At 36.4% G+C, this 13900-nt stretch overlaps 1 protein-coding gene across 2 annotated transcripts; it reads right to left on the reverse strand.

Moving 5' to 3' along the window:
* Window positions 1-1353: 1353 nt before the first annotated feature.
* LOC117907539 (far upstream element-binding protein 1) lies at window positions 1354-12886 on the reverse strand. 2 transcript variants are annotated; one of them, XM_034821111.1, is made up of 7 exons: window positions 12558-12886; window positions 10849-11204; window positions 6937-7122; window positions 6662-6763; window positions 6500-6571; window positions 6263-6379; window positions 1354-2858 (listed from the first exon to the last, which is right to left on the reverse strand). In XM_034821111.1, exons 1-7 carry the CDS (start codon window positions 12763-12765, stop codon window positions 1575-1577), a joined length of 2325 nt encoding a protein of 774 aa, XP_034677002.1. In that variant the 5' UTR covers window positions 12766-12886; the 3' UTR covers window positions 1354-1574. The 2 variants fall into 2 exon arrangements, with proteins under 2 accessions (XP_034677002.1, XP_034677001.1); XM_034821110.1 differs by having other exon boundaries at window positions 6497-6571.
* Window positions 12887-13900: the final 1014 nt, after the last annotated feature.

A 13900-nucleotide genomic window follows, 5' to 3' on the forward strand; every position in this document is an offset into this window, starting at 1 on the left:
AGTCGGAAGCACCCATTTCAAGTCAAATAGTGCTAATAGAAAAGTCCATAGCACTTTTGTCTTATCACAATGAATCAAAATTAATCAACTAATTTTTTATTGTCTTTACAAAGGCTACATCTATTGACCATGGGTCATCCCTTCTTCATTAACGATATGCAATTAAGATCTTCTCCTAACAAACTTCTCACGCAAAAGAAAAAAAAACACATTCTAGGGAGAGCTCGAGACACCCAAATCTCTTTGGCTGAAAATATTAAATTACTCATAGCACTTAACGATTTGTAGTAAAACTCCACACCAAATTTTCCCTTCTATTGTCTTTCCACGGTGAAGTGTCCTCTCCTTCTTACACTTTCATAGGGTATATTGTAGAAATAGGGTCAATACATCTTTCTCGAAATCTTGGAAGAGTCTTCTAATCAAGCCTCTTAACAGCCACCTTGACCTCCTCCATCCCATAAACTATAGCATTTTTTAAGAAGGCTATTATGAGAAGTGTAAGTGATGCCTCTTTTAACTTGGAACTCCCTCGTGAATCTATCCCACCAAAATCTTTCAAGTTTATCATTACTAAGTCGGACAGCTAATTTAAGACTGAAATCTTTCCCACCTTTAATAATGTCTTTCCATAGACCCATTCCAAAAGGATCCCTCACCTAGCCCATCTCCCCAAAATTTTCATGTACAATCTTCCTCCAGAAGCTCTCCCGCTCAAAAGGAAATCTCTACAACCATTTGCCTAACAAGGCTTGATCAAGGCTCTGCAATCTTCTTCGACCCAACCCTCCATACTACTTATCCTTGCAAGCATTTGATCAATTTACCAAATAGATCTTTCTTGTTCCCTTGTGTCTCCCTACAAAGTCTCATTGAATTTTCTTTAACCCGATCCTCATCTTTTTGGGAATTGCAAAAAAGGAGAATAAAATAGATAGGGAGATTTGATAGATTGCTCTAAACGAGTATTCCTCCTTTGGACAGGGGTCCTGCTTTTTCCAAGCAGTCAATTTCCTTTTAAACCTCTCCTCGATTGAATCTCACACACCATAAGACTTCTGAGGAGCCCCATGAGAAGAACGATGAATTACTTTAAAACAAATAACTATTGAACCTCAACTTTACTACAACATCATTGTCCCATTGACATGATACATTTCAGTTTCTAATGCAATTTACAGTTCAGATTTATTGATAACTATAACAATAACCCCATAATTCACCCTATTACCACAAACAAATCCACAAGATTCACCTTTAAAAGTCTGAAGGACATTGTCACCATGAAGTTTCCACAGTCAAGCAATCCAGAAAGCAGCAATTGGAAGCTACCCAGAGTAGGGTATTGGAAAATAAGCAGCAAACTAGGAGAACAATAAGATTGATAATAAACTTAGTAGATTAGTTCATATGACATCATCTGGAAACAGGATTAATAGAGCATGGCCTAGAAGTCTCAATATCAGTCAGAAATAACCCTACACGAATTCACTAACTCTAGGTCTTAAGCGTTTTAGATACTGAGAACATCTATCTCCAGTCAAACTCAACTAAGAACTATATCAAAAAACAGTTCAGCGATGCGCACCATACATCTGAGTTGCATCATACTGAGGATAACCTGGCTGGGGTGACAAACTTTTTCCATAACCAACTGGTGCAGTTGCTGGTACAGCTCCATAGCCACCTGACTGTGCGGGGATTGACTGATCATAGCTTGGCTGAGTAGGCGTTGGTTGGACATAACCTGGCTGGCCACTTGGTTGTGCACCATAGGCTGAGGCAGGCCCACTGTTGTAAGTGGGATCTGCAGGCCCTTGGTATCCATAAGCTGCATTGTTTGCAGTCTGTTGTTCGGCATATCCTGGTTGTGAAGGGTATGGCCCATAACCCCCTTGAGGACCCACTTGCGCATAGCCTGGTGCCTGCTGTCCACCAGGTTGACTGTAACCTGACATAGGCTGGCCACCTTGCTGTGGATATCCTGGGCCGGATGCTGGTTGTGGCTGATTATACCCATCAGCAGCTGGTTGAGACCCATAAGCAGGATAAGATTGCTGCATGGGCCCACTTGATGCATATGGGTATTGTTGTGGAGGTACATTTGGACCATATGATTGGTTTGAAGACATGGGACCTTGATAAGGAACATCCCCAGGTTGACTAGCCCTAGGTGGGCCATAGGATTGGGCTGCTGGTGCCTGTGATGCCATGCCATATGATTGTGGCTTACCATATGCCTGTTGTGGGGGATACCCTGATTGAGCACCACCTTGTGGGTAAACAGGCTGAGAACCATGTCCTCCATATGGAGGATGTGTTGGAGCCTGACCTTCATATTTTGGTTCATCATATCCATGCCCATAGCCCTGTTGAGGAGGTCCTGTTTGGGAATACTGAGCCTGTTGCCCATAATCTGGACCCTGTGGCTGTCCATAATTGTAATTTCCTTGGGAAGGGGGTGGACCCATCCCAGGGCTGGGGGAAGGACCAGGTGCATGAATGGACATAGAAGCAGAATGTGGAGCAGCAGCAGGGGCATCAGGACCATGGCCTCCTTGTCCACCATAGAAATCATAGCCACCACTCTGTGGAGGCCCCTGCATGTTAGCAGGGGGCCTTTGCTCCCACCCTGAACCAAAGCTGCTTCTTGGGGCCATTTGTTGTGGAGGATAACCACCATATGAAGGCGGCGCATACTGCTGATTCTGAGATGGATAAGCTCCTCGTTGGTAATCATACCCTGTTGGCTGCCCAGGATGTGGACCCCGAGGGCCCCATTGAGATGGTCCAGTGGGACCACGAGGTCGATAGCCCTGTTGGTTATAACTGCCTGGGTAGGTTGATGATCTCACAGGCTACTCCAAGAAAATTACAGAAAGAAATAAGTTAGCAAACTAACATAATTTACTAAATAAAATACAAAAAATAAAGAGAGCATGAAGTTGCTGTTTGGAGTTCATATTCGCTGCTTCTGATCCAAAGAAGGGTGTGCTCTTGATTGACAAAGAGATGAAAATAAAGTAGCAAGTAAGATTACAACGTGGAAGACAAGATAATCTGGTCAAATCAACCATGTGAAACTACAGTTAACTTTAATCGAAAGACATGAAATATGAGCAGAGATGATAAGCAAAATAAGGGAAGAATTCAAGTCAATAATGCTGCTAACTTGATGTAAAATAGCAACACAGAAACTGGTAATTCACATACACACTCAACCTACATAAATAACAACTGCCAAGGTCATGCTTAACTAAACAAGAAAGTACAACCAAAGAAAGAAAATGTAGATAAAAGTAGAGAGTCCACCAAAGCAATGCAATAAATTCAAAATTCTATGTATGATATATTTTAGACTTCAAGATAAGATTTCATGAAGTACACCAACTGATCCTTGTAATCAATATCTGTCCCTTCTCAAACACAGAAGAAAGCAATGATGAAATGAAACAAGCTCTATGCTGGAACAGATTTATCAACAAGTCTGTAGCAGAATCAAGCCTGCACATACCTTTCATCAATTATATTAATTTGCTTTTTCACACATACCCTGCCACCAAGCTCTTTTATTTTTCAATTTATACAATGCTAGCTCACTTTGGAAACAGAACTTTTAGGTTTTGCCAGCACAATTGCTCATTCTTGAATGCAAAAGAATACCTTATTCTCTTGAAAACAGAAAAGCAGATAAAGTACTTTAAATAGTTAAATGGTCAATACTCTTACCCAGTTTGGCAGTCTATGCCTCCACACCAGATTCCTGCAGCTATAACTTTCCATAACCATTCAACTGGATAAGTCTAGTTCACTTTAGAAACCTTAAATTCTCCGGGTCACAATTTATGCATGCATATGCTTATATGAGAATCTCAAAACAGGCATATGAAGATACCATGATCACAATTCATTAGGAAGTCAATATCCAGGAAATAACCCAACAGCTATTTTTCAGAAAATTACTATCAAGTCACAAATAAAAATGAAAACTTTAAGCTTTGCTTCAATGATGTACAAAAGAAAGCCTTTAAATTACTAGATGGCTTAACTCACAAATTCCTTTCACCAATTATGAAACAAAAATTTCTAAAATGCTTTTAGTACCTATAAATATAAAATATTCTACATGGTTAGCGGACATACCATATACATCCAATGAACATCATATGTTCCACAGTCATTTCATATGAAATTACAAATGGAATACTTGGAAGAAAAAAAAAATGACACGGAACAGGAGCAAATTACCATCAAATTGGCCCAGATGACAAGATCTCTAATCTAACTTGACATGGCAAACACAGATTCAGGAAAAAGGCAAATCAAGATTGAGAGATGAGATTGAATGTTCAATAAAGCACAAACCCTAAGCATTTCCATTTCAGGTAACTTTGAAAAACAAAGTTATCGATCTAGAAACAATATCATTAGGTAGCATCCATCTCTTTCATTCATCTTTCTAGCAACAACTCTTATCTGAATTCAGTCACACAAATATTCTATATTTCTTAACATTTGGTCATATAAGGTATGGTATTGTAGCATGTGGTTGACGCAAGCAATATAAGTTCTCTCATTGATCCTAGCTTCAGAACCATGCTTTTCAAAACTTGTGATGCACCTCAATGCAAATGAGAGGACAAGTCCATATTCTTCAGATGTTTCAGCATATCATCAAATACAAATTTGGGAAGCACTGATCCCACACACACTTTAAGCATGACAACTTCACCAGGCATGACACTGTTTTCCAACACAAGTCTCATGCATAGAACATGGGGGACACTAAAGAGAACTAAGGTTAATACAATATAGTCTTGCTAAATTATGATTTTTAGTTTTTAAGTCTCAAAGCAATCTTACCAACTATTAACATCCTGCAATCGCGAGATTAATGCCTGATACCTCTCTTCAGTGGATGGGAGTGAATAGTGGTTGTCTATGTCTACACCAAGAAAGCAATGCTGGGCCCATGTGAAAGGCAATAGCCAAATCTGCATTTTTAAAGCCAACCAATTCGAAATCGGCACCTTCAACATAAATAAATCATGGCAACCGACATCTCGGATTGAATATAAGATCTTCCTAACAGCATTTCAAGTGACCTTGGCATGGATTATTCATCAATATCGCAAACTCTCATGTGTTATTCAAGTTATGAGCTCTCAGTCCCAGGTAAAATCATTAAACAATTCTTCCTCAAATGGATGAAAAGGCGTCATGTAAGCAACACAGAGCAGCATCCACTATATGAATATACAGGTGTTCACACAGGTAATCATGCCAAACCAGCCAAACCAGCAATTTGTGACTAAAGGGTAGTTGCTAGCTAGGGCCTACTTCACAAACTCAGAAGGAAATTGAGCATGTTTTGAAAAAACATTTATTTGAATGAAGTAAAGTCAGAACATCAAGGATTTAACTTATAATGTCATAGTGGGATCTAATGCCATCTTAAATAAGTAACTCTCTCTCTCCATTCAAAAGTACCATATGCAAACTACAAAAAACTTTGGCTTAAGATCTATGATACTGTACACATAATACAAGTGGACATTATCACCCCAAGTATTACTTAAGAGAAGTAGAATATATCAGGCATTCCCAACAACATGGGACTCTTTAATCAAACTGCCACATAATGATGTTACCCAATGTTGGAACCATGATAACTTAAGTGAAAAAATAAACAACTGTCTCTCGAAATGGTTTCAGGTTATTTTCTAAGACTTCCTCCAAGGTCCTAGATACACAAACAATAAAAAGGAAAACATGCTGTAGAAAAAAGGTTGAACCAACCAACAGAACGAATAGAGTAGCTGGTATAATCTAACATACATTAACAATTTATGGATAAAAGGTTATATCGAGCTTCAGACAGATCAGAATGAATCTATTGAATTGTTCCTCTAACTTGATGCAGATGAAATGCCCAATAAAATGAATGTAACATTTTCTGAAGTAATATAGTTCATAGAAATCAAAGTAATCCTTGGGAATTAATAAACATACTCCCTTCAAACAAGTTCAAACTTTTTCTAAGATTTTATCATCATTTCCTGTATTGAAGCATGACAAGAGCAAAGCATATCCTTAAGATTGGCAAAAAACCCAAAAGCTAACTTAACAAGCTCAAGTGCCCAGAAAGCTGTAATTGGAGGATCTAAATAAATCTTATAAATAAACATGGTTGCAATAAAATTAAAGAAGAAAGAGCAACTGCAATGTATTCAACCAAACAGGCATAACTTCAAGAACAAACCTGATTCATAACTTCCTTTATCATTTCTCTAGCCATCTCAATTTGCTTCTTGTCACCAGTAACTCTCACAGTCCTTTCTTTAGATTGGTCTCCTTCAGGGAGATGTTGAGGTATCAACTAAACAAGAATTAAGAAGTTAGTATTTGTATGATGCTCCTAGATGGGCGTCACCTCCATTGAAATTCCTTCTACACATTTTAATATGTGACTCAGTGCAAGGCATACGATATCAACTACCTGGATGCGAGCCCCTGATCTGGTCTGCAGGCTTTTAATGGTTTCCCCACCTTTGCCTATGATTAAACCAACCTGCATCAAAAGGAAAGCTCGAATAAAGAAGGGCCTGAAACATATAAATGTTTGGATGCATCAATATCCCAACAGACAAACATAAATAACCTTCTCATTTGGAACTTGTATCTGAACTTGTTCTGCAGCTCCAACAGCCTGTGCAGTAGCAAAACCTCTAGCTACAAGGGAAGGAGAACCCCCTGCATCAGCCTGCAGGACAATACACCAATTTGAGGAAATGTGAAATGGACAATTTTAATTATTTCAAACCAAACAAAATGAAGAACAAGCATTGGCCAAAATAAATATACTGGGCTCAATTGGGCCCAGATTGAGAAGTGATACTAAAAGAATAAAGATTGATTTCGGAAATAGGATTGAACCTCCGCAATAACATCCTTTATAAGTTTCTCAGCCTTGTTTATGTTTTCCAAGCTTCCTATTAGTTCTACAGGCCTTGAGGCAGAATATGGATCTGCATCAGCATCCCTTGTGATCTGGATTTTTGCCCCTGAGTTGTACTGAAGGAACCGTATAGTATCGCCAGCTTTACCAATAAGAACCCCAACCTAGACCAGCATTTGCATGACAACATGTCACCAAACTCTTTCAGATAAAACTTAAAAAATAATAATAATAATAATAAATAAAATAAAATAAAAAATAAAGAAAGGGAGAGAGAAGAAGAATAAAGAAAGAAAAAGCACATCCCAAACACACAGCAAAATAGAAATAAACCTGTTTCTATCAATCAAAAGCACACAGAAATTGCTAATCATAAAATCAGAAATAAGAATGTGGTCAAGAAGCCTACTTTCTTCCTTAAATGCCATGGCATAAGGTTATTGCGAGTATATATGGGACATATCCTAATGGATGGGACGCCAACACAGTGGTTAGATGGTCACACAGATGTCCTTGGAAGGCTATTGCTCAAGTTTTCCAGGAGTTCTCCCCTTTTGTCCGCCTAGTGGTGGGCAATGGGGAGAGAATTAGGTTCTGGGAAGATCTTTGGTGGGGCAACCAAACTTTGTGCTCTCAATATGCTGATCTTTACAGAGTTATTTCTGTGAAAAACCTCATTGTCTCAAATGTCCTTGGCAATTCCTTACCACTGTCCTGGAATTTTAACTTTTGCCGCAATCTAACGGATTCAGAAATTGATCTCCTTCAAAGATTAATGTCCTCCATTAATTCTGTGCTTTTCTCCCCTTCTTCATCAGATTCAAGAGCATGGTCTTTGTCTTCGTCAGACTTGTTTTCAGTGAAATCTTTTTTCTTGGCCTTGTCAAAAGTCTCAAATCCTTTAATGTTCCTTCCGGCCAAGTTTTAATGGAGCTCAAAAGTCCCTTCAGAGGTTAAGGCCCTCACTTGGTTAGTAGCACATGGGAAGGTAAACACTAATGACAAGTTGCAATTGAGAAGACCCTACAAAGCCCTCTGTCCTCAATGGTGCATTCTTTGCAAAGGAAATGGAGAGTCGATTGACCACCTTTTTCTTCATTGTCCCGTTACCATTGGACTTTGGCACAGGTTGTTCAATCTAGTAGGGTTGGTTTAGGTCCCTCCAAGGATCCTTGAGGACATGTTGGTTATTACTTTTAAAGGCTTGGGGAACTCATTAAGAGGCAAGACACTTTGGCAAATTGCTTGCCTCACTTTGATTTGGATGGTGTGTCAAGAGAGAAACAATAGGATATTTGAGGATAAAGGGAGAACGGAAGAGATGGTATGAGATTTGATCCGGTTTTATTCTTCTCTATGGGCTTCTTGTACTGAAGCTTTTAGAGGAGTTCCTCTAAACATTCTACAACTCAATTGGATTGGGGTTTGCGTTTCAAAAGTTTGAAAATTGATGGGGTTTCTCTTTGTTTTTAGAGTTCTATTGTTGAGAGTTTTATCCTTTGTTCAATTTGTGTAGGAAGGACCTCTCATCCTTCCCTTGGTTTTTTTTTCTCTTTTTTTCTCTCCTGTATTTGTTCTTATATTAATATATTCTTCTTTGTTTCTGATCAAAAAAAAAAAAAAATGTGTCTCAAATTAGTATTTTCATTTTTTATTAAGAATATATATAATTTATTCAATTTCTTCTATTCATTAACTTCTCTCTATTTTCTGAGGGCATATGCATGCAGGAACCAAATGATAAAACTACACTCAAAGTTCAGACACTGTATCTCCAAATATTAACTAAACAAAACCACCTGCAACCTCACAGTGTGTTTTGCAAACACAAAACTCTTTTCTGCCATCCACTTTACCTAGAACCATACATTGTGTTGAATGATAAGCCACCAGGTGATAGAGACAAGTGGCAGCCACCTTTAAAGGTTTATCAGGGGCACAAAGGAGTGGGCTCCAAGGCCCAAGCTTTAATTGGGCACTCTCTGGATGATAATGGGCTTAGTTGGGATCTTATACAAGTCAATATGGGTTCAGCCTAGAAAGTACTTTCAGAAATTAAGTTATGGGTCTAGCCGATGGTTATAAGTTACCATTTTCAGTCATTATTGTTGTCATTTTCCAATGGTCTTTAATGTGGTCAGTAGTCATTCCAGGTTTGTCATTTTCAAGTTGCATCATTACTATGTCTAGTTCCAAGGAGTTATAAGTCCCTAGAAAAGTCTTATATAGTAGTTGATTAGTCTTTTGGGAGGAATCAATGAACGAATAAATTTTCAGCAACCACTTTTTTTCCTTTGTGTGATGCAAAGAGTACTTGGGTGTGAAGCCTAAGGTTTCTAGGAGTGATTCCTAAGGTCCTTTCAATTATACTCTCCTTGCATTTTACTTTCTGTACTGCATCACCAGGTTTCTCATGGCACCTCAAACTCACGCATTCTAGCCTTCTCCTGGTGATCTAAGCAACTTTAATGACTCTTAACATAATATGTAAATTTAAGGTAACCATAAAATGTAAGGTGCATAGAAAATCTTAAACATGCAATCTAATAAATATTTACATTATTTTAGTAAAAGTTTAATATATAACACCCACACATGTGACAAGTGTGATTGTCCTACTTTATCAAACAATCATTTTAATTAAATTTAACAAGCAAATTTGACGTCCATTTTATTCTGATCAGATAGATATCATTCATTAGGCCTTTGCAAATCCACAAGTGTTTCACTCAGAAACAAAGAAACATCAAACTGGACTACTTACCCTGAGTAAACATTATGCCAACACGAATCAAGCATCATATATTAAGGACCATACCCATATAGACACCATAGAATATTTAAGATAATAGAGAAATTCAAATTTTAAGTATTGCTAATTTTATCTACATGGTTAATGACTAAACATCAATGAACTGTAAGTTGTTAATGAAATTTATCTTCTATCTATAATCTGATTTCCAATGCCATGAAAAAGACAAAAATCTATCATTTAATGCTTGGTTTATATGACAATGATCATAATATATTTTGAAGGTAGTGAAGTTTTTGAGTAATAAACTTTTGAAATTACTAGACAAGGTATAAGATACATGATATTAAAAAAGCACAAGGAAAAATTACAAACTAAGACAACCTAGCTGCAGAGAGACAAAAACTTGTCTGCTGCATGAAACATCAGCACTAATCAACCAAGTAGGACTAGAACCATGAAAGCTTTTCACTCAAGGCTCTAAGATATACCCAGGGATGAGCTTTCTAAAGCAAAATTACACCCTGAAAGGAAAGCCTGTCTGAGCATTTTTCCCCCCTTCCCTCATTCCTTCCAAGATCCCAAAAGAGGGAGAATTTTTGTGAAGCAAAGACTACGACTCAAAGAATTAAAATATAGTAAATCCCAAGGGATTTAGGTAGTGATGAGGAATATTCATCACATCACCAAGTCCAGCATGTACCTTCCCCTCATCCCTTCCAAGATCCAGAGAGAGCGAGAATGTTTGTAAAGCAAGACTATGAATCAAAGAATTAAAATATAGTAAATCACAAGGGAATTAGGTAGTGACAAGGAATATTAATTAGATCACCAAATACAGCATCTAAGTTAGATCCAACAAATAAAATATCAATATTGACAATAGCAAAGTTCTAAGAGTACCGATATCAATGTTGATTTGGGAAAATGGAAAATATTAGCACGAAAATGACGGAAGTTTGAAGTAAGATTTCCCATATCCATGCTCATGGATATTGAAGATATTGACACACCAAAGGTTATTCAACACGATAATCAGACCCATCTTTTTTTTATTGATAGGCACAATAATCAGATCCATCTAAACTTCTTTAAAGGTTAGGGAAAAAAAAGTACTTTAGCAACTTAGTAACCCAACCTTATTATTAGGGACCTCCATTTTCCGTGACATTGTCTGAGTCTCTGATGTAGGTTCCTGTTGCACTTCGGCAGAGGGAACATCCCCGACCTCTTGTTGAGGAATTTCCTCAGCAGGTTTCTCAAATTCCTCTCCAGTGGGTTGCTGAGGATTTTCCAACTGAGGATTCTCAATTGAGGGTTCTTGGGTATCCTCCTTCTGCTCATTATCAGTAGAAGGTTGCTCATCATTCACAGCCTCTGGAGCTTCCTCAGTTGGATGTGGAGCTTCCTGTGATTGGGCATTCTCCACAGTCAGTTCAACATTTTCCTTTATAACCTCATCTTCTTTCTCCCTTTGGTATCCATTCTCAGTCGCTGCCATCATCAAAAAAATAAAATTATTAGCAAACAAAATTACCCAGATAGTGTTTGCTTCGGTTACAATTTTAAGTGCTCTTATTGCTTTTGAGAGCAAACACAAATCAATTTTTTGCATCTAAAACAAGAACATGTAAAAGAAGATACTAACTAAAAATCACCTCCTACTATACAAAGAGCCCAACAAAGTTATGTACAAAGTTTCAGTTGTTTTCTTTTGCTCCAGTTTCTTGGAATCCAAACAGAAATCAGCATGGAAAACTATTTTCCAAGGAAAAATAGTCAAACAATGATCACATATTTTTTTCTAACCTTATAAAAAAAATGAAAAAGAAAAGGTGCACATCACAACATAACTCAGCCAAAAGTACAATATAAATGTACACACACAAAAGGTTTAGTTTTTGTTTCTCCTTTCTTGTCTCTCCTCCCTCGATTTCCCCGGAAACCAAACAGTACAATAAATAAGCAGAAGCAACCATCTCCTGAGGAAAAAAAAGGTCATCCATTTACCACAATAACAGAAAAAAGGCAAGCATGTACTTATGAAAAAATGCATCACCAATGATTTCATAAATATTTTTGCCTTCCCAGAATGCAATAGAAAGCAATGAGCTCATCAAAGAGAAAAATTAAAATCAACCAAAACAGACAATATATATAAAATTTTGCGACTCCTATATTTCTCCTTTGTTTTCTTCGCCCTTGGTTTCTCGGGAGCCAACCAAAGCAACAATTCTGTATGAACAGTTATTTCCAAGAAAAAATCACTTAAGGGAAATTATGATTTCGATTTTTCCTATATCTCCCCTTTCTTTTTCTTTTTTTTCCCTACTTTTTCCCAGCAAACAAAAGAGCAAAATGTCTGTATAAGGATACCAATTTCCCCCAAAAATGTGCAAGAAGGAACTGAAGAAACACAACAAATCAGCAACGAGTTCACAAGCATTTTCGAACCCTGGAAAATATAATGCAATGATCTCCATAGAAAATAAAGATCTCCAAAGAAAATAAAACGGAACCCATAGAAAAATAACAAAAATCATACATACACTTATTTTCCTACTGTCCTTTTCCTCCATTTTCTCGTAAACCAAAAACATAGCAACAAATCGTCTGGACGAGAAAAAATTCACACAAAAAAAGAAGAATGATGGTTTCAATGTTTCCTATATTTACTCTTTCTTCCATTTTCTCGGCAACGAAACGAAGCAACAAATCGGCACAGACAACCATTTTGCAACAACAAAAAACACACAGACTAAATAACCCTAGATTTCGCGAACATTGTCGAAACCCTAGATAACCCAACCAAACCCATTGGTCCAAAGGATTCAACAATCCAAGTACCTAAATCATCATCCTGGTCCTCGACCCGAGGACGCTTCGCCTCCGACTCATCGTTCGCCACATAGTCCCCCGCGTCAGCGCCCTGGACACCGTCCGGTTCCGCGTGCTCCGGGGCTTCGGGCTCCAAATCTTCGAGCTTCCGCTTGTGATCGGACGGCGCGGGGCTGGCGCCGGCTCCGGCGACGACGACGACCTCTTCTTCCGCCATGTGATCCACAGGAAACAGGTGCTACTGGGCCGAGACGAGTAAACCCTAACCCTAGATAGGGTAACAAAGAGAAGAAAGCTAGGGTTTAGTTTTGTGAGATAGCAAGAGAATGGTTGAAATATTGAGACAAAAAAAATATATGAAGGTATATATAGGGTTTAAGTCAGCAGATGACGAGATATTTTTGGTCTCATCACATTAGGGTTATGTTTTCTTCGTGGGTTGAGTATGTTTTTTCTATTATTATCATTATTATTATTATTACTATCTTAGAAATAGTTTTCAAATATGAAATTATTTAGAAAATATATTTTATTTATTTTTTACAAAAACATTCTTGTGACAATTTGTTTTGAAAATAAACTATTTTTTTAATAATTAAAAAGATTAAGACCATTTTTGTTCTCCAAAATAAAAAAATCAAGAAAACGCCTTAGAAAATTAAAAATCGATTTCTATTTTTAATTTTAGAATATAAAATAGTATGTTTTTTTATAACATCTTTTAATTGTTTTATAAGTTTTTCATTTGTTTTTTAAAAATTATTTTAAAAAATAATTATATAAATATATAGAATAATTATAAATAAAATATTAGATATAAAAATTATTTTTAAAATACATTTAGATTGATTAAAGATATTTTAATTTTTCAACATACTTATGTTTTACAAAATATAAAAAATTATTTTTCATAACTATTTTTTAAAATAATTATCAAACAAAAAGTGTTTTTTCTTAAAATATTTTTACAAAAATTATCTACCGAATATTTATTTTTCACGAAACATTAGAAGTGAATTTTTAATATTTTTTTAAGTGTTTACTTTTCAAGATAAAAGTATTTTTTAAAATTATTATAGATGGGTTCAAAAAATACTTTAAAAAAATTATGTCATATATGTGTATTGTATCATTATCGAAAATAAATTTGAATTCCTAGATAAAAAAATTTTACTTTAAACTCGGAGATAATTGAATAGTCTATTTAAAAACTTATAACATTATTTTTTGAAAATAATTTATAAATATTTCTTAAAAATAATTTTTCATATTATTTATGTTTTATTATTATCTATATTTATATAATTATTTTTCAAAACAACATCAAAAAAATAATTAAAATATATATATTT

This window comes from Vitis riparia, chromosome 18 (genome assembly GCF_004353265.1).
Source record: "Vitis riparia cultivar Riparia Gloire de Montpellier isolate 1030 chromosome 18, EGFV_Vit.rip_1.0, whole genome shotgun sequence".
Taxonomy (NCBI): domain Eukaryota; kingdom Viridiplantae; phylum Streptophyta; class Magnoliopsida; order Vitales; family Vitaceae; genus Vitis; species Vitis riparia.